We start from the raw sequence: 27,584 nt of genomic DNA, 5'->3' as shown, positions 1-27,584 counted from the left end.
GCTTCTCCCAAAGGGGTTGATGCAAGTTAAATTTCAATGTCTTTCGTAGATAATGTTTAGCATATAAGTTCGATGAAATTCCAATTAATTCCAGCAGGATTTTCTGAGGTCAAACATTTTATAAAATTAATAAGAAAATCTAAAGTCCATCGAACATCTAGTCAACTTTTAAAAGGAAGAACAAAGAGAAAACTTACCCCCTACCAGATACTGTGACATATTCCAGAGAGAAACTGTTGCAGGAAAAAAGGAACAGACAATAAAAGCAATGCAACAGAATAGGTATCGCCAAAACAGATTCATTTATAGGAAGTTGTTAAATGATGAAAGTGATACCATAAATCAATACAGAAAAAAATGTATTATTTAGTAAACAGTATTTGGGAAACTGGCTCACTTAAATGGAGAAAAAACTGTATCCCTAATTCACAATATACGGGGGGAAAAAAAAAAAATGAACTCCAGATGGATTAAAGACATAAAAGCAAAATGTAAAACCTGACATCTAATTAGAAAATGTAGACTTACTATTCTGACCTTGAAAGTGGAGCATACATTCAACACGGAAAAATCTTGTAAATGTGTTGATAAAAAAAGAACAAAATTTACAGCACATTATTTATGCAAACTGAAAACATGCACATATAACACTATATATTTTATAAGAATACATATATGCAGGGCATATATTAAATGTATTAAAGTAGGTATGTTAAGATGATGGGTAAATTACTCTTATTTGGTAAATTAAAGTTGGGAATCTGAGGACTAGGGAAACCGGACATATCCAGATCACAGACTTGGGATGATATACACTTTTTCCAATGTTAATAAGATTTGACTCAATACATCCACTCCTCACAGTACACAATACAGGTGATAAGAGTAGTAAGAGTAGCAGAGTAGCAAATCTTATTTCAATAGTCACTACTACTATCACTACTTGCTACCTGCTTTTACTATTTGACAACTCACTTATACAGATTTCTTCTACCTATAATACAGTTATTATTAGAGAAGTATCTTCTCATCACTGCTACTGATATCCGTCTTGAAAGAGGCTGTCTGGACAAGGAGGTTTACTCCCTTGAAAGTAAGTGGGGACCAAAGGTTCGAGCCACTTCTTCCTTCTTGGTCCACTATTTTCACAATAAATAGGACCCTGACTTAAGAACTTGGGAATTGGATGCGTAATTCAAATACTGTGGCTTTTTTCCTTCCCCACCCATTCCTCCAATTTTATCCCCCAGCTGACAAGGAAATTATCTGAATACTACTTGTGAGACCATGAGAGTTTATTTCATCCGTCTGAGATAATCTCTGAGGATTACTACCAGCCTAATATTAAAAAACATGGGTTAAGGATTTAATATAGTATAATTTCTCAATAAGTGGTGGATGAAATATCAAGAAATTCAATTCACTTTCAGGTTAATTATTTTTCCTTCTCGACAGTCAAGGTCCCTATCTTCAGGGCCCAAGATCTTGGTAAAGAATACAGCTAGACCCTCCTTCTTAAGGCTCCTTTCCTGATTCAGGTCCACCCACCAAGTTCAGATTTGATGCTCTCTTGGTTTTATTTATTAAATCAAGTAGTACAGAAAGGATTAAAATGAATTGCAAGAGTTCCCCATCCATGCTTTCCCACATCCAGGTCCTGCTCAGCAGAGGCTGGTACTTTTTTAACTCTCAGCTATTTCTTCTGGGAAGTACTGCCATATTTCTAAATAATGTGCTTACATCTCTCTTCTCTGATCAATTTCAGATCTGACTTATCATAAAAAAATGTTAATCACCAACTCCCATCCTGTACAAATCTTATTTTCATTAAATCAATAAAGTGTTTTACTTACTTAAAATTGTAAATATTAATCACTGCAAAACTAAATACATAATCGTATTAAAACATCTTTTCTCATTCACTTTTTAATTTTCCCAAAATTGTTTAATGCATCCCTTTATTGCCTCCTTGTTTCTAATTGTCAAGGATAACTTCAAACGTTTCTTTTTTCCACAGGTAACCCTTGCTTCTAGAACTTTCCATGTTCCTGTACCAATATGGATTGATTACCCTCTAGGCCTTCTCATCTTAAAAGTTTCCTTACACTGTGTACTCTGGATCACATATTCTTTTGCTGGAGCAGGGGTTTACAACAAAAGGAAGTGTGCATGTAAATATTCTGAGCCTCTATGTATCTAAAACTTTTCTCAATCCTACCTTCACAATTGACTGATAGTTTCCTAGATACAGAATTTTATGTTGAAAATAACTGCCCTCAGAAGTCTGATGATATTCCTATATTAAATTCAATAATTAGCACTGATGCTGAAAAAGCTGATGCCACTCTGATTTTTACTCCTTGGTAGTTTACTGAATTTTTCCATCAGGAAGTTTTTAGGATCTCCCTTTATCTTTGATGTCTTCAAATTTCATAATGATGAGTCCAGACACAAAGTCTTCTTCTAGTCATACTTGTTCAGCTCTCAAGTAAACCCTTTCTATTATCTGTTTAGGAATAATTTCTCCTGTTTACCTTGGGCTCTCCTGTCATGTACCAGGCTTTCCTCAACTATTCAGTGGTCCTCAGTTGTCCACAGATATTTAAAATTAAAGTTATAAGAATTTGCATGGGAACTCCTTGTATGTGATGCAGGACTTACATAGTGGTGAACTCTGCCTTAAGGCGATGAGGTAGAAAGGCAACACTTAGGCTATTAATGAAGGAGTTATCCTCTCACCCTCACCTTGCTGGGACCCCTGGTAAGGGTTGCTACTAGTGGCTCAGAATTAGCTGATATCTTAATTTCAAGGCTGGGCAATACTGAGAAGAAATGCATTCATTAGAGCACAAGGTTAAATTCTGAAACCATTATAGTGAGAGATAAGTATTAGGAACACTGCAAGTAAGTTATATTACAAATGATAAACTGGCTAACTTGGAATCTTAATTTCCATTTATAATGGTTTACATGCAAAACTGCAGCCTTATATTATAAGGTTTATTACACACTTTTGTCTCCCAAGCTACTAACTGCTTATAGTCAAAAACAGGTATCTCGTGCTCACTTTGGCAGCACATATACAAAAACTGGTATCTCAAAATATACTTTTTAATTAACCTCAACACTTTAACCAACCAGAACGGTCTACTACCCAAACCATTTTGAATAAGAGTCCAATAAAAGTTAAGAAACACATGATGATTTTTAAACTCTATAGCTATCATCATTCAACAAGAACTTATTCAATGCTTGCTATGTGCCAGATACTATGATGGGTGTTAAGAGAAACAAATATGGAATGATATAGTACGTAACACCAAAGAACTATAGCCTAACTTGGGAAATAAACACCCATACTGCTGGCACAGAAAAAATTTGTGTAACACAATTCCTATAATGAATAGACAGAAAAAGAAAATACCTTCTAATCTATCCAGAAGCAAGAGGCAGGGTCAGTCAATAGTCATGAGTGCTCGGCTTTTAACCTGAAGGACAAGTACTAGTTTCTCAGATGAACTTGAGAGTTTCATAAGCATCGAGGACACAAGCAAAGGCACAAAGTCCCAGGACAACATACACTTTTCTAAGAACAAAACTTCAAGTAAGTCATAGCTCAAATTATGAGAGAGAGAAAATGACAAAGATAACACTGGACAAACGAAAAAGGCCTAAGCTGTAAAAGCTCTATTAAAGTAGAGACCTCGTCTGTCTGTCTGCCTAGTTCACTGCTATATATTCCCATTACCTAGCACATAATAGGTTCTCAATAGTGGCTGAATGAATAAACAAACAAGCAAAGGAAAGAAAAAACAGACTCCACTAAGTCTGTGATAATCTATGAACTACAATGACAACAAAAACCTAAATTAAGGCCATGAAGAAGTTTTAATGGATAAAAAGCCCTGGGCAGTAGGGCTCTGTGCAACCTAGTTTATATACATTTATCTTTTTTTTTTTTTTAATCATGGCGTTATATGAAGAAATAATTTTTAAAATGAAATAGACATTAAGGATTAACTTATTGTATATCTATAATGTATAACTAATACATTATATGCCAATAATACCTCAATTTAAAAAAGTACAGTAATGGATGCAAAGCCACAAAGGAACTAAAATGAAGAAAGTCTTAGTTGTCATTTTTATTTCATCAGTTGGAGTAAGCTTTCAACTAATAAAAAATGGAATACAGACCCTGGTGGGCAGGGAAACTGAAAGTTAATAAATTTAAGTACCTATCTCATGTTGAAGAGGGGAAAAAAGGGAAATAAACTCAAGGAAAGCAAAATTTTAAAAAAAGAAATCAATGAAAGAAAAAATATATACAATAAAGACCACTAAAAACTGGTCCTTTGAAAACAATGATTAAACTGACAAACATCTCAGGAAGATTAATCAAGAAATCTGGAAAGCAGCTGAAAATATGCACAGCTCAGAAAATCAGAAAGAAAAGATCTGGGAAGCCATGAAGGTGTTGATTGTATTTTGAGCCTAGACAGAAATGAGAAGAGAAATGGGATGAAAAGGATTTACTGTTTTAGACAGCAAAGATTTCTGTGCTCCCGAAAACAAGAAAAAAAATTTAAACACACACTATCTTCAAACATTCTACAGTACATGTAAAAGTCCAAACTATATGAAAATAGAAAGCAACTGAAAAAATAATAAACAAAGGTAAAATGAGGAAGACAATTAAACTTAAGTGCTCAGCAGAAAAAAACAATTAGAAACAAATCTATCTGTCCAACAGGACCTCAAAAGACCAAAGCACTGGAGGCACCAGAATCAAAAGGCAAAGGTTAGGTGTAGCACAAAGAATGGAGTAATATGTAAAAATCTGAATAAAGGACAGTTGGACTGCCAAGTCACATTTCCATAAGATGGAAAGTTTATTATTTTAAGGACTGAATCAGGGAAACACAAAGCACAGAGAGGGGAAAAGATGAACAATCTACTGAAAACAGGGGTTAAATTTTCTTTATAAATATATTCAAGACAATAAATGAAAAATAAACTAATGAATTTTTAAATTGCCATTTTCCAACACCTATTGAATAAATGTATCTATGAATTGAGCATCAGTACAAGAGAAACAATCAAATATTATATATGCTTCTTGATGGGAAAACACACATCTATGAAGTGGTCTTGCCAAAAGAAAAAAGAAAAGGAAAAAAAAAAAAAGGCAAACCTAAATCTAATAAGCCTGTAGATCTAGCCACCAATTTATAGAAAATGCAGAGAAATAATGTCTAACTGCACAGTGAGGATGTAATCAGCAAATTCAGGCCAGGAAATCTACAGGTCAAACCAGTTGGTTGCTTGGCCAAAAGTTTATTTAGCACACATAGAAAATACGCAAGATGCAAGTTGGAACCCATTAGTGGAAAAAATTTAAAACATGCGTTTTAAAATCAACAAAATTAAACTATAATCTTTAAGATATACAGTTGTATAATTCAATTATAAAGAAAAAAACTGACTACCATAAAAGTCAGAATAGCAATTATCTTTGTGAGAACAGAAAGATTGAAACTTGGGCTTCTGGGTTGGCTAGCAATGTTCTATTTCTTGACCTGAGTTAGAACGGCTTCAACCTTACGAAAATTTATTAACCCAATGATATATGTTATGTTATCTATATCTGTGCTTCATCTTCTTACCTTTAAAAAGTTTTTCTTAAAAAACTATATCCTCAGAAATCTGAGAAAAAGTGCATCCATTCAGATACTATACAAAATAACAAATACTACAAAATAAAATTATAGCCAGAATAAAAAAATTCAATAGAACATAAATCAAAAATAAATAATAAAATCAGAACATCAATCTTCCAATATATGACCAGTGCAAGTGCATACAATAGAGAGTAAATAGGAAAAAAGTAGGAAGAAAATTTTTTAAAAAGTAGAAAAAAACATCTCAGAACTGAAGAACAGGAGTTGGCAGACTGAAAAGGCCAAGCGAGCATCTAGCAAACTGAATGAAAAAGATCCGTGTCAAGAAAATCTAGGATAAAGAGATTATAATTAGGAAAAAAAAAAAAAAAGTAACTTACAAAGGACCTAGGATAGTAATGACATTGTCAGATTAATATCAGAAGTTAGAAGATAGGAACTATTCATTTAAAAGTCTTGAGTGAAAAATTAAAACCAGCCAAATTATCAATCAAGACTGAGGGTAAATTAAGTACACTTCATGCAATTAAAGTCTATAAAGATTTATCACCAAGCACACTTTTTTTGGTAGAGGATAACAAAAAGAAGGAGCTAACAAAATAAAAGGCAAACATGGGTGCAAGGGAGTCAACACAACACATGGGCAAAAGGAACTGTGAAAGCAGCCCCCAATACAACACCTGTGCTATAAGTCTAGAGAGCAACAAGTCCAGATTAGAGAAGAGCAGAGAGCTCCAGAACAGTACCTCTTAAAAAAAAGTAACTGATAATCACATGACAGATTTGACAGTGTAGAAAACTACACTGCAAGATAATTTATAGAACAGGGAAAAGATGTGTGAAGATTTCAATGTTCAAAGAAAACTAAGTAAATTTTCTTTTTTCATTAGTCAACTTTTAAACCTAATTGTATAAAAGTAACACTAGAAATAGCAGCTAACAAATATTTCACACTGTTCAAAGTACTTTCCATGAATTAACTCATTTAAAAGTCACCCTTATTCTGCCATATCGTATGTAGCTCATATGTAAATTTTTATATAATCATACAAAGGAAAACAGGGTTTGAACTTTTTGCATAAACATACTGAAAGAAAGGAAGAGACTGAGAGAAATTCCTCATCCAACATTACAGGAAAAAATGTCTAAAACTGATAAATCAAGACGGTGATATTTTATTCAGAAATATAAAGAAAAAATAGCTAAAAATTAAAAGTAGTTGTCTCTAAGGATAGATGGAAAAAATAAGATACTGCATCTTTTGGTTAAAAGTTTTTTAGTTTTACAACTACTTTAACTTGATAAATAATAAAAATTAACTTTTAAAAGGTAGATAACAATAAAAGTGAAGACAAATCCTTGGTAAGATCTACATCCATAGCAGTGTTTCTCAAAGGGTATCCTCTAGAACAAGAGTTCTACAGATTAATAGTTATGTGTAAAAACGGTTCCAATACCAAGTAAACAGGGCAAGGGGCGGCTTTTTCACAGAGTGATTACCCCAGAGATTTTAATATGTTAAAACATACTTTATAGTTTTTCTCTAAAATTAGACCACAAGAACTACCCATTCCCTCCCCTTGAATCACTTCAAAAACCCGTTTTAAGGCAGTGGTTCTCAAATGTAATTTAAGTCCACAGACCAGCGCAAAACAAGAAAAACAAGGACAATGTGTTGAGTTTTCAATTAAGTTAAAATTACTCAACAGATCATTTCACATTTTGAGAGAATATCATTCTCACTTTCTCAGACTTAAAGTATCTTTTATTTCATGAAATGATGGTGATAAGTGGTGGTTTTTAATAACATTCTTACTTAAAAAAAAAAAAAAGTGGCAAGCCTATGTCAGCAGACTAACCCTATCCCACCAAAAAAAGTTAACAGTTCATGAAAGTCAAACTTGAAAATCTTTGGAAAACTCTTATTCTAATGATGAGCAAAAGAATCCTATTAAGAAAGAAGTTGCCACAGAAATATAAAAAGACAACCCATAAAGAATAGCATTAAAAAAAAAAAAGAAAGAAATAAGAAAGGACAATGAAGAAAAAGGAGTAGTATATCAGATGTACCCAATTAAGTAATTAAATAAAATGAGTAATAAAAACTGTTTATTGAAATTAACAATCCCAAAGTCACCTATGACCACCGAGTTCAAATGCCAGAGCACATGGGGTCTAGACCTGAAGACTAACACTTTAAGAGTTTAGCTTACTACTTCCAGAAGCTTAGCTCAAGGAGGTCAAAGGGGGTTTTGAGGTGGGAAAAATCTGAGCATTAATACAAGTTACTGGTTACAAGAATGAAGAAGTTGTTGAAACTAGAGGAAAAATAATGTAACCATAAATATTCATATTCTAACAGAATTACTCTTACTTTCACACACTGATAATTCCGAATCTTCTTTGTAAAACATATATTAAAAGCAGAATAAAACAATTTTCTAGAAATCTGACCTAAATAATTCCATGTAAACAAATGGAATTTGCATTTCAAATGACAACTGAAACTATTCTGTTCATCACTAATCTCTAAAACTTTTCATACTCTGGCACAAAGTAGGTTCTTAATAATTATCTCCTGAATAAATTAATGAAAGCCTATACTTACTTATACACATACTAGTAAAATAAATCCTCCATCTATCAACAAACTATCACTATCCTATGAACAAACACACGTGTTCTACTACACAGCTCAAAATTTGTTCTTGCATTTAAATGTAGAATTAAAAAGCTCTTCTAAAACTGTACTTAATTTCACCTCACTTGAAGATTGAAATTGAAAGCAGAACTGAATTCGCCACCCAGATCTTAGGTTCAGCCTGAGACCTTGAGAATTAAAAATAGCCATCTAACAAGTCAATCAACGACAGAGGTGTATACAGTTTCAGTAAGTGCAGCTTTGGCTCTTTTCATGAAATTACAGAAAATGTTTAAATATCTTAAATTTTAGGATAAAATATGTTTTATAGAACATTTCTGTGTGTGTAGGCTTTCACATGTATATAGTATTTTTTAATAAAAAATATTTTTATAAACTATAAAAAGCGTAACTTTTTAAAAAATTATAAACGACACTTTAACATGTCAAGTGTTTTCAGAATGGCAAATACCAAAAATCTAGAGACAGTATGAGATTTCAAGAATATGTCAGATTTTTAAAAAATGACAATTGGTTAAGCCTTTTCATCACAATATCCAGTCATCTTAACTATATGTGCAAATGGAAAACAGAATGTCTCCACAATGACACTTTAATACTCACTAATAATATTAGTTTGAATATCTCTGATGGCATATTAGTTGTGAGAGGATTAGTTATCTTGCATATGCATATCTATTGACAGCAAGTAACTACAGATTTAAAACACCAAAACCAACGATGCTAATAATATACATAAAAACCATAGTTAACGTCAAGTTAAATACATACATTCACGTTCAAGTCCAGAGCTGGTAAAGTTGATTACAATAAGTAAATGAAACTATTCAGGCAAAAATGAACTGAATGGAAAGTTTAGAATTTCATTATAATCCTGCAGTATTCGGTCCTAAGAGAAGAAGAAATAATAGAACTGAGGTGTTCTTGCTGCAAGCCATTAACTGTCCTAGAGTTAAGAAGTTCCAACTCCTAAAAGTATGAACTGGATCATGGGTAGTAGAACAGAGATTTAAAAAGGTTCAAAAACACCTTCACCTTACTACAAAGTGTTTAACTTTCTCAAGAGCATTCATATCTCATTTTCTCCTAAGAGCAATGCCATATATGGGGAGACTACTAGCCCCTCTAACAACAACAGCAACAACAAAAACTGTAACTCACTTCCTTAAAGTTCTAAAGAAAGTCAAGTAATGCTGGATTACATCCCAGATTTAACAGTAAAACCAAGTTACCTCTTGTTCATAGTACATTTAGCCACAAGGCTTTTATAGGCCTAATTTAAGTCTACCAAGTCCACCAGTGATGAAATGCATTTCTAGAGATGGTTTGGCTTCGTTGTTTAGTTTCCTGAGACAGAAATAACTGGCTACGTGATACTGACACAAAGCTCAAGGACAACTGTCTCTAGTTCATTTTTTCAAAGCTCTGCATTTAAGAGTCTCATGCAGATAAATACAAAAGAACTTTATAAATAGTTCAAACACTAAAACTGGGATATTAGGTATTTATTAGGCTGAAAATGCTACAAATAAAGTATCACATGTTAGTTTTCTCCTCCCACAGAAGTATTACACCTTGGCATCTCAACATACAGCCATACAGGCCTCCTTTCAAGTCTTCAAAAACAAAGATTTTTCCCACCCAAGATATTCATATATGTTGTACCTCCTACAAAACTGCCCTCCCCACAAGCAGTATATCAAAGTAGTTGAACTCTACAGTATTCTCTATCAGAGAAAGCTTGTTCTTTTAAAGAACCTATCGTAATCTATAATTACATTTGCCAAATATAATCATTAGTGTACTCTTCACCTATATTCACCAATATTTTAGTTCTTTCTCTCCCTCTCCTGCCACACACATTTTTTTTTTGCTGATCCATTTGAAAGCTGCAGATATCATTTTGCTTGTAAATATCAGGTATACCCCCTTAAAACAATGAACCTCCTAATATACAGCCACAAGACCATTATTATACAAGCAAATTTAACATTAATATTATTATCTGATGTATAGTCCCAATTCTCCAACATGATACAAAATGTTCTTTAAAGCTTTTTTCAGAATCTAGGACCCACACTAGGACCCACATAAGAGACATGACAAATACAAGGTTCACACTTTGTATTTGTCATGTCTCTTGGCTCCTTTAACCTCAACTGTATTCGTTTTTGATTGTTTTTACTAAACAGCAGACATTTTTTGAAGTCGGCTATCTTGGTAGCATGCTACACATACTGAATTTGTCCTATTGTTTCCTCATAATTAAAGTCAGCTTAAACAGTTTTAACAAAAAATTTCGTGATTCCGTGTGTTTACTTGTTTTGCATGTATGTGTCCCTCCTCCATACTGCATACTCCACAAGGGCAGTGAAAGTGTCTATGTTGTTCAACACTTTATCTGTAGCATCCAAGACTATCCCACATAGAAGGTCCTCAACAATATTTGTTGAACAAATAAGTGAATGAATTATGTTCATCTGTTCAAGATGGGTAACCAACATATATTTGTTGATGTCAATTCATGATTAAGAGGTAATGTCATTAGGATCCAAAACCATACTATGAGATTATTTTTAAATTTAGTATAAATGTTTTTAGTACAAGGCTAAGTGCTCTTAAACAGAACTGCATAAATTACTCCTCTATCTAATGGAGAATTCATGAACTGCTATCGAAAAGTCGCAGACTGTCAATAGAGGGCTTCAAGTACCCAAGAAGGAACCTTAAACTAATGCAAGGACAGGAGAAAATGATGCTATCTCTTCTCAATGAAAATCAGTTTATTTTGTTTCTATATGATTAAAGCATCTTAATATTATAAACTGTAATTCTAAAAAAAAAAACAAAAAACAAAAAACACCTCAAAGGAATAACAAAGTGGTATATGTGCGAGACACTCCTCAAAGAACTGTAAGTTCAATGGTTAAGACGACTCAGTCTCCTCGGGGAATTTGATATCAGTAGAAAATCGGTAATTATATATTTTTTCAAAAAGCTTAGGTGCTATAACTAACCATATGTGCAAAATAATTAATGCATAAAGAACTTTTAAAAAAGATTATAATCATTTCTGCTACATACACACCTTCAGAATAAGGAACTTGGTGGAAAGTCTATTGGGGCACTCAACTCCTTCACTCAACAAGGTTAGGTTATATATTAGAGAAAACAGAAACTACAAATATGAAATTCCTCAACTTTCTCCCCACCCCCTTTTCCTGAAATCTATCCACAAAAGCATCTACCTAATTCACTTCTCTAAAGAGGCCATGGCTCTTCTCTTCAGTATTAGAAATCTCACAAAAAGCATTTAACTTTATCAATTATCTCCTTTCCTTTATTTTAAATCTCCAACTCTCCCTTGGAACAAATCTGCGATAACAAAAATAAAAAATTTAAAACAGCAACAAAAGTCCTTACAAATTATTTCTCCATTTTTCTCATTCTTTTCACGAATAAACTTAAAAAAGCATACTCTATTTAATTTGTCGCAAATTGACTGTCCTGATTACTGTTAATAACTGCAACAAAGACCTCCAAGTGACCAAATACCAAACAATGCTCTAATTTCAGTTCTCACTGTACCTAATCTTTGCATAATAATTTATGATCATGAACTATTCCTTGAAATTCACTTTCCTTCATTTCTGAGGTATCTGTCACTGGTAAGTGACTCTTCTCCCACTTCTGTACTGATTTTTCCTCTTCTGCCAACACTTTAAATGTTGAAGTTCCTAGGGATCCCTCCCTTCTTGTTCTACATGTTCTGCTTGTCCTAAGTAATCATGTCCTCCTGATGTTTCACCTAATTTTTATCTGTTGACAATTTTTAAATTATCTCCAGCCCCATTCTAATCTCGTGAGCTTCAGACTCTTATTTTCAATTGCCTATAAAACATCCAATCTGGATTCTCCCAGCACCCTTAACAAAATTGACATTTTCTTCAAATTCCTCCTCTTCTTCCAGTATTCCCTATAGCAGTTAATGCTATTACCATCTGACCATATCTCAATCTAGAAATTTGTTATCCTTGATTCCTCTCTCTTCCCTAATCCTCCAAATACTCACATAATCCTGCTAATTCTTCCTTAAAGATCACCTCTAAAATATCTCTCATAACCACTGCGTCACTTGCTTGATTACCACAGACTCCTAACTGATCTTCCTGCCACCAACCCCAATGCTTATTTAATGCACTTTCAATTTGCAGTAAGGAAAATCTGTTATAATCATTCATTCCTTTGCCTAAAGAACTGCAAATGGGTCTTAGTGGCTAAGGAAGTCATTAACTAAAGGACACATAATTTTCACATTTTCAACTTCAAGAAATGTAGATCTGTGTCACAACTCATAGTACCTTATAATCAGTCACTAACTGGCCAGGCAGCAGTAGCAAAGGATTCCTTAATACCAATGCATATTGCATACACTAGGAGCACCAGCATCAAAACATAGACTATCAGCGTCAGCAACCACTGGGGAGAAAATTAATATTTTAGGCATCTATTATACCTCCAGAAACTAAATGGTGGTGGAAAAAGGTAGGGTACATAATAAATCAGACATGTTCAGTTCGCTTCCCAAAGTGATAATCAAGAGTAGATCTGCTATATTTAACTATAAACCTGCCATAGAGGCCCAGCACCAATTCTTATACATCTTCTTATATAAAGAAGTTTAAGAAATACTGTCACCAATGCTAAAGATGGCACAAAAAGTGATACTGTGAGGAAAGATATGCTATAAAACTCAAAACGTGATGCAGAACACACACACACAATTAGAATAAACCAGCAGGGTTGCAGAATACAAAGTTAATATAAAAAATTGACTGCATTTCTATACACTAGCAATGAACAATCCTTCTATACACTCTCAATGAACATTCTGAAAATGAAATTTAAAAATTCCATTTACGATCACATCAAAAAAATTACAAAATATTTCGGAATTTCAAAAAGGTGTAAGGCTTGTACAATGACAACTACATAACAGAGAAAGGAATTAAATAAGACTTGCACTGCAGGATTGGAAAGACATCCCATGTCACTGATGTTAACATTAAGATGGCAGTATTTCCCAAATCAATCTACAACATTCAAAGCAATCTCTATCAAAATCATGGCTGAGTATTTTTTTGTAGAAATTGACAGACTGATTCTAAAATTCACATGGAAAAGCAAGGAACCCAGAATACCCAAATATTGAAAAAGAAAAAAATTGGAGGACTCACATTTCCCAATTTCAAAATTTAATACAAAGCAACAGTAATCAAAATGTTATGATGCAGACATAAGAACACATAAATCAATGAAATAAAATTAAGAATCCAGAATCAAACCCTTAAATTTATGGTCAATTAATTTTGAAAAGATTTTCAAAACAATTCAGTTGAAAAGAAGAGTCTTTTTAACAAATGGCTCTGGGAAAATGGTATTCCCGTGTAAAAGAATGGACACCTACCTCACACCATATGCAAAAATTAACTCCAAACGGATCACAGACTAAGAGCTAAAACTACATTATGCTTTTTAAAAAGCATAGGAGTAAATCTTTATGATGTTTAGGTGATGTTTTTCTTAGATATCAAAAACACAAGCAGAAAAATAGATAAAGTGAACATCGAAATTTAAAACTTATGCTTCAAAGGACCACCAAGTGAAAAGACAATCCACGGAACTGGAGAAAATAACTGCAAATCATACATCTGATAATGGTCTTGTACCCAAAATATATAAAGAATATTTACAACTCAACAATAAAAAAATAATCCAATTTTTAAATGGGCAAAAGGCATGAAGACAGTTTCTCCAAAGAAGGTATACAAAAAGGCCAATAACCACAGTGAAAAGATGCTCAACATCATTAGCCATGACAGTAATGCAAATCAAAATCACAATGAGATACCATTGCACATCTACCAGGATGGTTATAATCAAAAAGACAGACACAACAATTAATGGCAAAGAAGTAGAGAAATAGTTGCTGATGAGTCTGTAAAAGAGTAGAGGCTCTTTAGAAAACAGTTTGGCAGTTCCTCAAAATGGTTAAACATACAGGTATCATTTGATCCAGCAATTCCACCCCTAGATATGTACCCAAGAGAAATAGAAACACATGGCCACATAAACCCTGTACGTGAATGTTCATAGCAGCATTATTTATAATAGCCAGAAAGTGAAAACTGTCCACTAACTGATGAATGAATAAATAAAATGTGGGATAACCATACAAAGAAATGTATTTTGGCCATAAACAGGAATGAAATACAGATACATGCTACAAAATGAATGTACCTTGAAAACATGAAAAATGAAAGAAGCCAGACATGCAAGGCCACAAATTGTATAATTACATTTATATGAAAGGCCCAGGATTGACAAAATATAAATACAGAAGTAGATTAGTGTCATCAGGGACTAGAGAAGGAGGAGGAGGGAATGGGAAGTGAATGCTAAATGGTATGGGTATTCTTTTTGAGGTAATAAAATGTTCTAAAATTAGATAGCGATAATGATTACACATTGATTTTTTTTTTTAAACCCAGGGAACTGTATACTTTAAAATGGTGAATTATAATGGCATATGAAATATCTCAATGAAGCTGTGATTTTTTAAGTGATGCAAAAGCAGATTTTTAACAGAAGGTCTACAAATACCTCAACCCAATGTACTTCACTTATATTTTCCTTTTAATATTTATAGAAGAATGAGAAAAGGCTGTTCCTTTTTATGTTAATACAAGAATGATAATCAGCATAAAAAAGAACTTCTATATGATAAGCACTGTGTTCCAGCTTAATTAGCAGGGCTTTTTCTTACTGATACATCAAAAGGTACATCTTAAAATTAACAACATCTTATATTTGATGAAATATAGTGTTTCTTGGTGACGTATAAAAAGTACCTTGGCAGGAGAAGACATTTTTCATTTCATGTAATTATTTTAATGTGTATTAAAGATTTTTAATCCTAAACTGATGGTTATTGCTTAAAGCTAAATGAGTTAATTTAAAGTTAATATAAAGGAAGCATCAAGTAAATAATAACAGAGATCATACTCAGATATGGCAAGAAAGAGTGTTGGCAACAAAATTACTTAAGTTTAGGAAACTTTGGCCAAAAGAATAGTCTAAAATTCTTCAAAATATAAAATGCTTTCTCAAACTAACCTCTCTCAAACAATCCTCAGTTCCACCCCCAAATATTCCAATCACAATAAATCATTATTTCTCATTATTCCTCTTGAGGTTGTCTGGAAACAACCATAAAGGGCTTTCTCTGTCATGTTTAGAACTTACCTTATAATAAACAAGCATTTCTCAATCTTTTTTTCCCCCACCTTGGGCCAATGCTCCTAAAAATCTCCATTAATAACAGCAACTCAATACAGCATTAGTTCTCTTTCCTTTCATTTCCTCCCCTTTCCCCCTTTACTGAGGGTGGGGAAGAAACTATTTTTAAATCTATTTCCCCATGTTCCTGAGATACAAACATTCCTGAGTAGCATCTCAAGAACTGGCTGTCTCCTCTACATCTAAACTATCATTAGTATACTCCTGGGAGGGAAAGAAGAAAAATGAGGGTTGAACTCACAAAAAAAAAGTGTCTGAAAACTAAGGCTAAATGAGTGCTGATGTCCCAAAGTAAAGCCTTTCACATTCTGGCATCATGGGAAATAGAAGGGAGCTAGCTCCCCACATTTCATTCTAAATTAAAGCCTACCATACCAAGTACCCAAGCAGATATTGCTTCCTGATTTAATAAAAATTAAAAAAACAAAAGACAAAGACAGAGAAAACAGACTCCAAAGGAAATAATCCAGGGAACAGAAAACAACTTCAAAAATAAAGTCTAATTAATATAGAAAAAATCAAGGATCTACTGCATACATAAATTAAAAACATGATGATATTAAAAAACGGACACTGAAAGCCCAAGAATGAGCTTCTGGAAGTTTAAAAAAACTAACTTTTATTGAACTAGAAAAATAAGTCAATGAAAATGTTCCCATATTACTGGGGTGGGGGAGGATGATTGATCAAGGAGATGTAAAATACAAAAGAAGTCCTTAAAACAGAGATAATGGAGAAGAGAAAACATTTTTTTTGATCCGAGTATATATTTCCATTTCTAAAAATTAGGTCTTTTTTGCATACTGCTCTGCAACATGCCTTATTTTTAATTTAACAGCATATTAGGAACATTTTTCTCTATTTAGAAATATATTTCTATAGCATCTTTTTCTTTTTGCTAGGTAATATTTTTTTAATTGATATAATTGACATATAACATTAGTTTCAGGTGTACAACATAATGATTGTATATTTGTATATATTGCAAAATCATCACCATAATAAGTATTGTTCACATCCATCACCAGGTACAAATTTTTCTTGTGATGAGAACTTTTAAGATTTAGTTTAAGTTTCAAACATGCAATACAGCATTATTAACTATAGAAACAATGCTATACATTACATCCCCATGACTTATTTTATAACTAGAAGTTTGTATCTTTTGACCCCTTTCATCCATTTTGCCAGCACCCCACCCTCAACCTGTGGCAACCATCTGTTTTCTGTATCTATGAGCTTGGTTTTTGTTATTGTTTTGGAATCCACTTATAAGTAAGATCACACAGTATTTGTCTTTCTCTGTCTGACTTATTTCATTTATCATAATGACTTCAAGATCCATCTATGTTGTCATATATGGGAATATTTCTTTTTATGGCTGAATAATATTACACACACACACACACACACACACACACACACACACACACTCACTCACTCACTCCGCATTTTCTTTATCCATTTATCCATCAATGGACACCTAGGTTGTTTCCATGTTTTGGCTACTGTAAATACTGCTGCAATAAACATAGGTGCATATATCTTTTTGAGTTAGTGTTTGCATTTTCTTTACATAAATACCCAGAACTGGAATTGCTGAATCATATGTAGTTCTATTTTTAATTTTCTAAGGAACCTCCATTCTGTTTTCCATAACAGCTGCACCAATTTGCAATTCTATCAACAGTACACAAGGGTTCCCTTTTTTCTACATCTTCACCAACACTTTTCCCAGGGCTGAAAGGAAACAGGAATCTTCAAAACAAGAGTACTTCTAAGTAGTGATTTTTAAAAACCCTAAATTCACATGAAATTGCATAACACTGAAAAGAGAAGACCCTGTAAGTGTCCAAACAGTAAAATCAAGTTATCTACAAAAGAATAATAAGACTTAGAACTAGACTTAAAAGCAACACCAGATTCTAGAAGAAAAAGGAGCAATGCCACAAAATTATGAAGAAAAATAATGTTCAAACTAGAATCCTGTATCGATCAAACTACATCTTAAAAAGTGAAGGCATATAAAATAAACTTTAAGGTCTTAAGTCAGAACTTGGGGATTTGGCTCTAGTAAAATGAGGAAGTATCCCCCAAAAAAGAAAAAAACATGGGATGCAGGAAACAGTGCTTCCAAGCCCAGAGAGCAACACAGGAAGTCCCAGAATGGCAGCCATGAAAAAGACCTAGAGAGCAACCAATCTGGATTAGAACAAAAGGAAAGAGGGCCCCCAGAGAGAGGTGTCTGAGGAAAAAGGAAGATTTAACAAACTAGTCAGTATAAGACACTAGGAAAAACTTTACAGATTAAGACAAAGGCAGAAAAAACATACAAAAGTGTTAGAAATTTTAAGAGGAAAAAATATGTTACTAGTAAGGAACTATGATCCTAGTATTGTATGGTTCTGCAGAGAATAATATTTACTTGGTCGAATTAACATAAAAGTTGTTTATTAATTTTCAACCTTTGGAATCAGCCTATAAACAAAACACAGATCATTGTAGTTAAGAACAGAATATTGAATGTTATCAAATTTAAAAATTTAAAAGCACAGTAAAGATGACAAAAATTGAGAGGTGGGAAGAGGAAAAGAAACTAAGCTAAAAGCAGGGTCTTTAACAATACTCACCTTACCAAATGGAGAAATAAAGTCTAGCGTTGGTAGAATAAGAAAAAGGTTTAAGTGTAAAGTTACTGAACCAACAGAAAACCCAAAAACTGGAAAGGGGAAAAGAAATGTTGGGCATAAGTAAACTGAATCTTTATGTCACGGCAAGAAAGCCTCTATACAGCAGGACATCTAAAGTTGGAATGAATCAAATGGTAGTGTAAAAGTATTATTTAGTCTACGGCCATGCCACTTTGAACATGCCCGATCCCGTCTAATCTCGGAAGCTAAGCAGGGTCAGGCCTGGTTAGTAACTGGATGGGAGACCACCTAGAATACCAGGTGCTGCAGGCGTTAAAAAAAAAAAATTATTTAGCATTTTGGATGGCCAGAACAAAGGAATATAACACATAAAATTAAAATGATTCTTTCTCAAAGCAGTACTCAGGAGACCCAAAGACTATTAGCTTTTCATTTTAAACCCTCCCTCTTCTGTACTTTGATATTTTTAATCAAATACATGCATTATTCCATTAAAGGAAATTTCAAAGTGTTTACCATAAATGAAAAATATGCTTAGGAAAAAAACAATGAAACTAGACAAAAGCATTTTTGCTAGCTGTCTGGGTGATACAAATTATTTTAAAGTTTTTATTTTTTAAATTTTCTACAATGACTATATATACATAAATAATGTTTTTATTAATAATACTTTGAATAAGAGCTGAAGAAGTTGAAATTATTTTTCTAAGGAGCTTGGTTACATCAAGAGGAGAAGGATACATATATCTAGATGATGATACAAGTAAATGGCTTTTTCTGTGTTTTAAAATATGAAAAGTCTTGACCATGTTTCTAATACGAAAGGAAGGTGTCAAAAGATAACTGAAAACACAAGCCAGAGAAATAGAATCTTAAATGTAAGGGAAAGACTAGCCTTGAATTAGAGAAAATGCATTTCTTCCGATGTCAAGCAGGGTACATTTACAGTTAAGTTGGTAGATGTGAAGATAGGAAACAGAAGCAGTTCATGTCTGAGAGCCTCAATTTTTTTTCTATGAAACAGCAAATGATATGCTCAAAAAGAGGACAGAAATGCTAAACACCCTGCAATGCATGAACCAATCCTAAATGCCTAAAGAAACAGTGCACTAGAGTATGGTCTCAAAGGTATGGTCCCTGGAGACCTACAAGGTCATACCTAGTTTCACAATAATATTAAGACATTATTTGCCTTTTTCACTCTCGTTCTTCCCCAAATGTAGAATGAAATTTTCCAGAGGCTAAACGTGATGATTTTGCTCTGAAAACTAATGGCATGTACACATATATATTCTTATTTTTAAGTTTTGTTTTAAATTCTAATGTAATAAATATTGATAGAGATAACCCACATAAAAGTTCTTAAGGTATTCAATAATTAAGAGTGTAAACTGATCCTGAGACCAAAATGTTTGAGAATCACTGCACTGGGAAATACTATAAGAATGTTCTAAATTTTAAATAATCTTTTCAAGTAACCACTTGTTTGTTCCTCTCTAATGAGCTACAATAAAACTCAAAACGAAATGTTAATATATTCTCTAGCCTGTTTTTGAGAAAGAAAAACCTAAGCGATGGATTTAGACAACTGTCAAAAGTGGAAAAGACTGTGAAATACAAAGAAAAATAGAAAAAAGGACACTCAGGAGAAACCTGACTTTGGGAAGGATGCTATCACCCCTGACAATTCTCATAACTAACCTAAAGGAAAAATAATGCCCACTATTTTCATTATAATCTAAAATGTTATTTAGTTTTAGAAAGTACATGGAGAGAAATGCAAATTAAAACCACAATGAGATTTCACCTCACACCTGTCAGAATGGCTATCATCAGTCAATCAACAAACAATAAGAGCTGGCAAAGATGTGGAGAAAAGGGAATCCTCTTGCACTGTTGATGGGATTGCAAATTGACCCAACAATTCCACTTCTGGGTATTTATACGAAGAAATCCAAAACACTGATTCGCAAAGATATATGCATCCCTATGTTCACTGCAGCATTATTTACAATAGCTAAGATATAAAAGCAACCTAAATGTCCACCAGTAGACAACTGGATAAAGATGTGGTACATTTGTACAATGGAATATTTCTTGGCCATAAAAAAAAAGAATGAAACTTGGGACAACATGGATGGCCCTAGAAGTTATTATGCTAAGTGAAATAAGTCAGACAAAAAGATAAATGCCATATGTGAAATCTAAAAAATAAACAAACGAAACAGACATAGACTCATAAATACAGAGAACTGATGATTGCCAGATGAGAGGGAGTTTGAGGTCTGGGTGAAAAGGTGTAGGGATCAAGAAGTTCAAATTGGCAGTTACAAAACAGTCAAGGGGAAGTAAAGTACAGTATAGGGAATATAGTTAATAATATTGTAATAACTATGTATGGTGCCAAGTAGGTACTAATTATAAAAATTAAATTTAAATTAAAAAAAATTTTTTAAAGAAAGTACAGGAAAGGTGATTTACTTCTTAGTTAATGAAAGAAATCCCTGCTTATACTATCACTAAGTAAGATGATCATCCAGGCTCTGCTTAAACACTTCCCTGAAAGGAGAATTCTCTCACAACTAAATGCAATTTTATAAAACAGTGAACAGTCCATAAGGTTACTAAACTACAAAGTTCCATTAACTACTTTATTAACCATTAATTTTAAAATATTTCAAATGAGTGTGATGGAAATAGTACTAAAATATTTTTCTTTTTTATTTCAAGTATGAAAAACATTTCTATTATTAGTCTTTCCTTTGTACTGCTCCTAGTAATGTTTAAGAAGACAGATAAGTTTCTAATCTTGACTCCTAAAACAAAATTTAGTACTTTTTAACTCTGGCTGCAGAACAAAATCTAGTGGGAAAAATTTTAAAACACAAAAATATACAAGAGCCCACACCAAACCTGGGCTTTGGAAACTCTAGGGTATGAGTTATAAATAACTGGTCTTGTTTATTTTGGTTTTTGGTTTTTTAGCTCTACGGGTGATTCTGGTACTTATCTAATGTCAATTAGAATATTTAGAGCTGGTCAGCAATTTATAAAACGTCCCAAAATACCAAGGGCAGGTATTTTTCAGACTTTCACTAAACATGGTTTTCAAAACACTTAATGTTTGGTTCAATAATACTTCTAAATATATTTTACTCAACAGGATACATGGCAGCTTCGTTAACACGTTTGAAATCATAAGTATGAAAAGGGCAAAATAAATTATTAATTCAGTATTAGACATACTTATCATCTGGGGAGGAAGGCTGTACAAGGGTGTTTTTAGCAGACAGGCTTTCTCATAGGTATACATGGCTCTCTTGTTCTATATAACAACTCTTCTAAGAAAAGGTTTTGTAAATCAATACTATACAATTATATTGTGCCTAGAATTTATAAAGTGCTGTCTCCTGTATTTCCCTTTTTGACCCTCTCAACAATCCTGTCAATAACACAAGTGGGTAACACCTCTTTATTTCATAGATTAAAAAAAAACTAAAGCTGTTGCAGATTAAACACAGATCTAAATCTTCTGAGTATACTGAGTACTTTCCACTAGACAACTGTCTTACACTCCCCACACGACCAAAAAAGTTGTAGCTTTTTCTGCAATAAACTTCGATAACAAGGGTAGAGAAAAACAAAAGCTCATCTTTAGTTTGTTTTTAGCACGACTGACTAAAAGCGTACAAATTAGACTTGTTCTCGCTATGCCTCCTTTGGTCTACTTTGTTCCTCTAATACTTAATTTTTAATTGAACGTTTTGAGATAATGGTAGATTCACATGCAGCTTTAAGGAATCATAGAGTCTAATTTTTACCCAGTTTCCCCAAATGGTAGCATCCTTGAAAACTATAGACTATCACAACCAAAATATTAACATCAAAACAATCAAGATACCAATATATCCAACATCACAGGGATCCCTCACACTGTCCTGTTCCCAATTTTCGAATCCTCACCTTTGGCACATTTGGAAGTATATACTCATTAAGTCCCTACTCAGTTTTGTCCACTCAAAATATAAAAACTATTTTCACAAGCTATTAAAAAACAACTTTATATTACACAAAGTATTAGTCAAGACTATCATGGCATGATGTAGTTAAGATTGTTAAGCCACTACTACACTATCCCTTGCAGAATGGAATTTTCAAGCTAAAACTACAGTTCTAGCTTTATGAAACAAATTTAAAAATTTTTAACTGACCCACATATTGTACAATTCCATTTACACGAAGTTCTAAACAAAACTAATCTAAAGTGAAAAAAAAAGAACAGTAGTTGGGGAGGGAAATGGCTGAGAAAGGCTACACGTGAACTTTCTAGGGAGAGAGAAATATTCTATACCATAAAGGTATAAATTACACAGGTATATTCATTTGTCAAAACTGTACTGGGATTAGACAACATTTTCTTAGCTATGATATCAAAGGCATAAGCAAAAAAAAAGAAAAAAGAAAAGGATAAACTGAACTTCATAAAAATTTAAAACTTTTGTACTTCAACAAACACCACCAAGTGAAGACAACCCACAGAACGGGAGGTAATAATTATAAATCATATATCTGATAAGGGACTTGTATCCAAAATATATAAAGAATATTTACAACCCAACAATAAAAAAATAAATAATTCAATTTTTTTTAATGGGCAAATGGGTATGAAGACAGTTCTCTAAAGAAGGTATCAAAAGGCCAATGACTACATGGAAAAGATGCTCAACATCATTAGCCATGAGGGTAATGCAAATCAAAATCACAATGACATACCACTGCACACCCACCAGGATGGTTATAACCAAAAAGGCAGACACAAATAATGGCAAGGATGTGGAAAAATTGGAACCCTCATGATTGCTGGTGAGACCATAAAAGGGTACAGGCTCTTTGGAAAACAGCTGGCAGTTCTTCGAAATGTTAAACATAGAGATCATCATCTGACCCAGCAATTCCACTCCTAGATATATACCCATGCAAACCTTGTACATGAATGTTCACAGCAGCATATTTATATAGCTGAGAAGAACCCAAATGTTCATCAACTGATGAATGAACGAACAAAATGCAGTATATCCACACAATGAAATATATTTTGGCCATAAACAGAAGTACAGATACATGCTACAACATGAATGTACCTTGAAAACATGGTAAAAAAGCCATTTCATATGGACTCATACAGTTTGTGGCCATTTGTGTCTGAAAGCCAGACACAAATGGCCACAAACTGTATGAGTCCATATGAAATGTTCAGGATCAGCAAAATATAAACAGATAATAGATCAGTGGTTGCCAGAGGTAGTGGGAGGGAGGAATGAAGAGAGACTGCTTATTTACAAATGGATACAGATTTCCATTTTGGGGTGATGAAAATGTTCTGAAGTTAGATAAAGATGATGGTCGCACAACTCTGTGTATATACCAAAAATCACTGAATTGTCCCTTAAAAGGGTACATGTGAATTATATACATATAAATAGTAGCATGTGCATTTTATCTCATAAAGATATTTTTTTAAAGTGTACAGTTAAGATTTGTGCATTTCAACATACGTAAATTTTACCTCAAAAAAACTTTAAAAATAATAAAAACAATGGAGAGCAGGTGAGTAAGTAGACATATAGATGAAACAAGCATGAATACAAAAAAGTTCATTATACTATTTCTGTTCATTTTATATGTTTGATTTTCCTTAATCAATTTTTTAAAAACTGATATGTAAAAATAACAAAGTAAACTAACTTTCCTAACATCAATATTTGCTGTTTTTCAACAAAGGAAACAGAATCTTACATCTTAAAAAGACCAGGGAAGTTGCTACCTTCATCATTCTTTGGTAATGTTATATGAAAACAAATACGACAGAAGACACTACGTGTGGCAAAAAGGAAGAATATTTCATCTTAAAAATGTACAAAGAGAATTTTGATCCCCTTAGTTCTAGCGTAGTTCCTTACCTTTAGGTTCCTAGGTTTCCATAGTTAATGGATGTGACAATTTTTAATAAATAGATGCAACAACCCCTAATACTGAGCTGTCCAATACAGTAGCCACTAGTAACATATGGCCATTCAAATTTTAGTTTTAATTAAATTAAATTATAAATTCAGTCCACAATTCGCCGATTACATTTCTAGTGTTCAACATCCACATGTGGCTACTGGCTACCATACTGGATAGAGCAAATATAAATAGACCACTGCCATCAGTGCAGAAATTTCTACTGGGCAGCACTACAGAAATACATAAAAAACATCCTCAAGGAAACGTCCACATTTCCTTGAAGATGTTATAGTAAAGCAATAAACAAATCCTGAAAAACAGGGGAAACAAAGCATAAAAATATCAACCAAGGGACAGCATTCATGGAAGTTTAAACTAAAGCAGATTATGACTATACTGCCAGTTTCCTAAAGTCAGATGTAATGATTACAATGAAATATAAGTAGATCAAAATTATCCTTTCAGTCAAGGATCTAATGAAAAGGTATATTTATAATCCATGACATCAAAGCACTCATAGCAGAATATATAGAATAAAATCCCTTTCCAAAATGAGCTCTGAGACAACAGGTATAATTAAAAGGGTTATTAAATATATTTTGTTCATCTAGAGAAAAAGTTTAACCAGATGATTTCTATACTTCTAGTTCTAAAATTGTGTGGTTTTATCCTGATAGGTAGATAGATTTCCGTTTACGCCTATTAATATGAATACTCAGTATCAGGAAACAGGTGCACTCTTAATTCAAATTGTTAGAATATTTTTAGTACTTAAAAAAAAAAACTGAAGGTGAGCAAATTTAAAATGTGAATTATACATTTTTATATTTAGGAACCTAAAAAGACAAAAACAAAAATTATCAAACTATCACTGCAAATGCTTAGAGTGTGAATAACATTCCAAATATCAAGAATAGAACGCTCTATGTTAAGAAATTTTAAATCAACACTTTCATTGCCAAAACTACTGAGCACCTCCCCAAAGCTGTTAAGTCAAAATGGCTCCATTTAAAGCGTTTTCAAATCTTTGAAAAGGTTACTTTAGAATCTAAGTACATTTTACTTTATCAAATTTAAATACTTTTAAATTCACTGTCTTTGCCATCACTGCCAAAACAGGAATCTCAAGAGGGAATGAAAAACATGGAAAATGAAACCAGTCTGTAGGTAAGGTATACAGGAGGGTCACATGGAAACAATCTGAAGGAGAAAGTTACTACTACCGGAGCATCTGGAGTCAAATTAAATAAGGCATTATTTACATATTTCTAGTTCTGTACTAACCCCACATGTTTTCTTATGTTATACACAGGCCTACTTGGGTTTTCATATTTGAATTAGTAAATAAGTTCTATCTTTAAAGTCGAACGCTTTAAAGAACAAAATAACATTCCACATCCCTTTTCCCATTGTTCATAAACCCTCAATGTTCGTCAAATCACCCCGATAAATCCATCTGTTCCCTCTAGTTGTTTCCAAAGAAAAATTCTAGCAATCAAGGACACCAGATTGTAAAACAGTCAGAATTAAGAGTTCTGGCACTATCAAAATATGTTAAATAATCTTGGCAAATTAGCTAAAATCTCTTAAATCGTAATTACCGCAGTTGTAAAAAATGAACACTATAATATAAATCTACGTATCCGAGCAGGGATATGAGTTAGATTTAATTAGAAGACTGCCTCAAATATTTAGTGCGCCCCAAATATAAGATACTTCTTCTCATTTCACACTTTCTCTTCCACTTCCTCCCCTTAAGGTTTTAGGGTTCGCTCCCAGGCTCCACTTATTTCCCTTTTCCTCGTACTCCATCCTGCCCTTCATCTCTACCCCCATACTCCAATTCCATACAATTCCACCACCTTCCGTTCCAAGCTGCTACTTCCCTTTGCGCCCCCTAAGGTCGTAGGCAGCCCCTTCACTTTGCACCCTACATCTCCCTCAGCCTGTATTTCCTAACGGCGCCTCCCCTCGGTCCCCCACCGCTTCATCACCAGGTTCAACCTGCCCCTCCAACCGTCTCCCGCCCCCAGGTTCCTTCCTGCCCCTCCAAACACAGCTTCCCCGTCTCAACGTTTCATCTTCTTCCTCCAACCTACTTCTCCAACGCCCAGCTCTCTCCTTTAGTCTCTATTTTCTCTAACACCCAACTGACTCCTCCTTTCCATCCATTCTTTTCAATATGTACATAAATGCAAGGCACCCACATACACATATTGCAGCCGCCACCCCCACCTCGATCCTCCATCTTTTCCTTTTATACTTGCTTCCTTTCTTCCTCCCCACCCCCCAACCTCCTCCGGAAGAGCCTGGTTCCCAGGCGAAGGTCTCTCACCTCATTCGGTCACTTCAGTGGTGCCAACCGCTTCATACAGGAAAAAACAACCAATCACGTCCCCGTGGGCGCTTCCCCTGCGAGTCCGAGCACTTACTGGGCACCCGCCCCACCGGGCACCCCGCACATACACACGCACAAACCGAGGTCCTGGGGACGAGGGTTGGGGGGAAGAGCGAACGTTCTTACACCAGCCTTAAACACAGCAGACTTCGCTACAGCCCTTCGCCATTTTGGTTTCCCGCGGACTGCCGGTGCATTCTGGGAACGCGGAGCAACTCCAGGGCCGAATGGCAGCTCTCCAGGGCCGTGAGGGGCGGGGACTGTACCGCGAGCGCGGAAGAACACCGCGCCCTGCGTCTCCGAGCCGCGCTGAACAAAGAAGGACTCTTTAACGTTGCTGTAATACTAAGTCCTTCCGCCGCCGGTGCTAACACAATAGTGAACGCTACGGTCCTGGCTGTGTGGTGTCGTACTGCTGATTGTCCAATAAAGGAAAGCGTCGTGTCCAGTCTTCACTGTGCATATTCTTCTGAAAAATAGAATATTGCTCGCTACGGCTTGCGGTGCCGATTTCCTTTCCGGGGAGAAAATCTTAAAGTACGTTTCTTCTATCTTCACCCTGAGGCCTGCTGTTCGAATTTCGGTCAGCGGGAAGGAAGACCTTGGATGTCAGATTTAAATTTTGTTCGGCGATTATTGTCTAGCTCCAAATTCCTTCTGATCAGGAGCTACTTACATAGAAGATTTTTGGACGTTTTTTCCCTGACGATTAAAGGTTTTTCTGTTTATCTGCTTTGCAATCTTTCCTAATTGCGATGAAATCAGAATAATCCCATGCAAAGTGGTTTGTCTCAGGAATACGGAACTTTTTCATTCTAAGGCAGACT

The 27,584-nt window shown here is 34.1% G+C and overlaps 1 protein-coding gene and 1 pseudogene across 2 annotated transcripts in view; one reads left to right on the top strand and one right to left on the bottom strand.

Annotated features, from left to right (window-relative positions):
* Positions 1-26,970, bottom strand: part of MTF2 (metal response element binding transcription factor 2) — a 60,579-nt gene extending 33,609 nt beyond the window's left edge. For both annotated transcript variants that reach the window (XM_039838855.1, XM_039838856.1), the window contains exon 1: positions 26,695-26,970. In XM_039838855.1, coding sequence (XP_039694789.1) covers positions 26,695-26,699 — 5 coding nt within the window. In that variant the 5' untranslated portion in view covers positions 26,700-26,970. The remainder of the gene's footprint in view (positions 1-26,694) is intronic.
* On the top strand, positions 18,548-18,665 carry LOC120583477 (uncharacterized; annotated as a pseudogene).
* Positions 26,971-27,584: the final 614 nt, after the last annotated feature.

Source organism: Pteropus medius, unplaced genomic scaffold (genome assembly GCF_902729225.1).
Source record: "Pteropus medius unplaced genomic scaffold, Ma_sr-lr_union100, whole genome shotgun sequence".
Taxonomy (NCBI): Eukaryota; Metazoa; Chordata; class Mammalia; order Chiroptera; family Pteropodidae; genus Pteropus; species Pteropus medius.
Note: the sequence above shows the minus strand (reverse complement) of the source record. Positions and strands in the feature narration are given on the sequence as shown.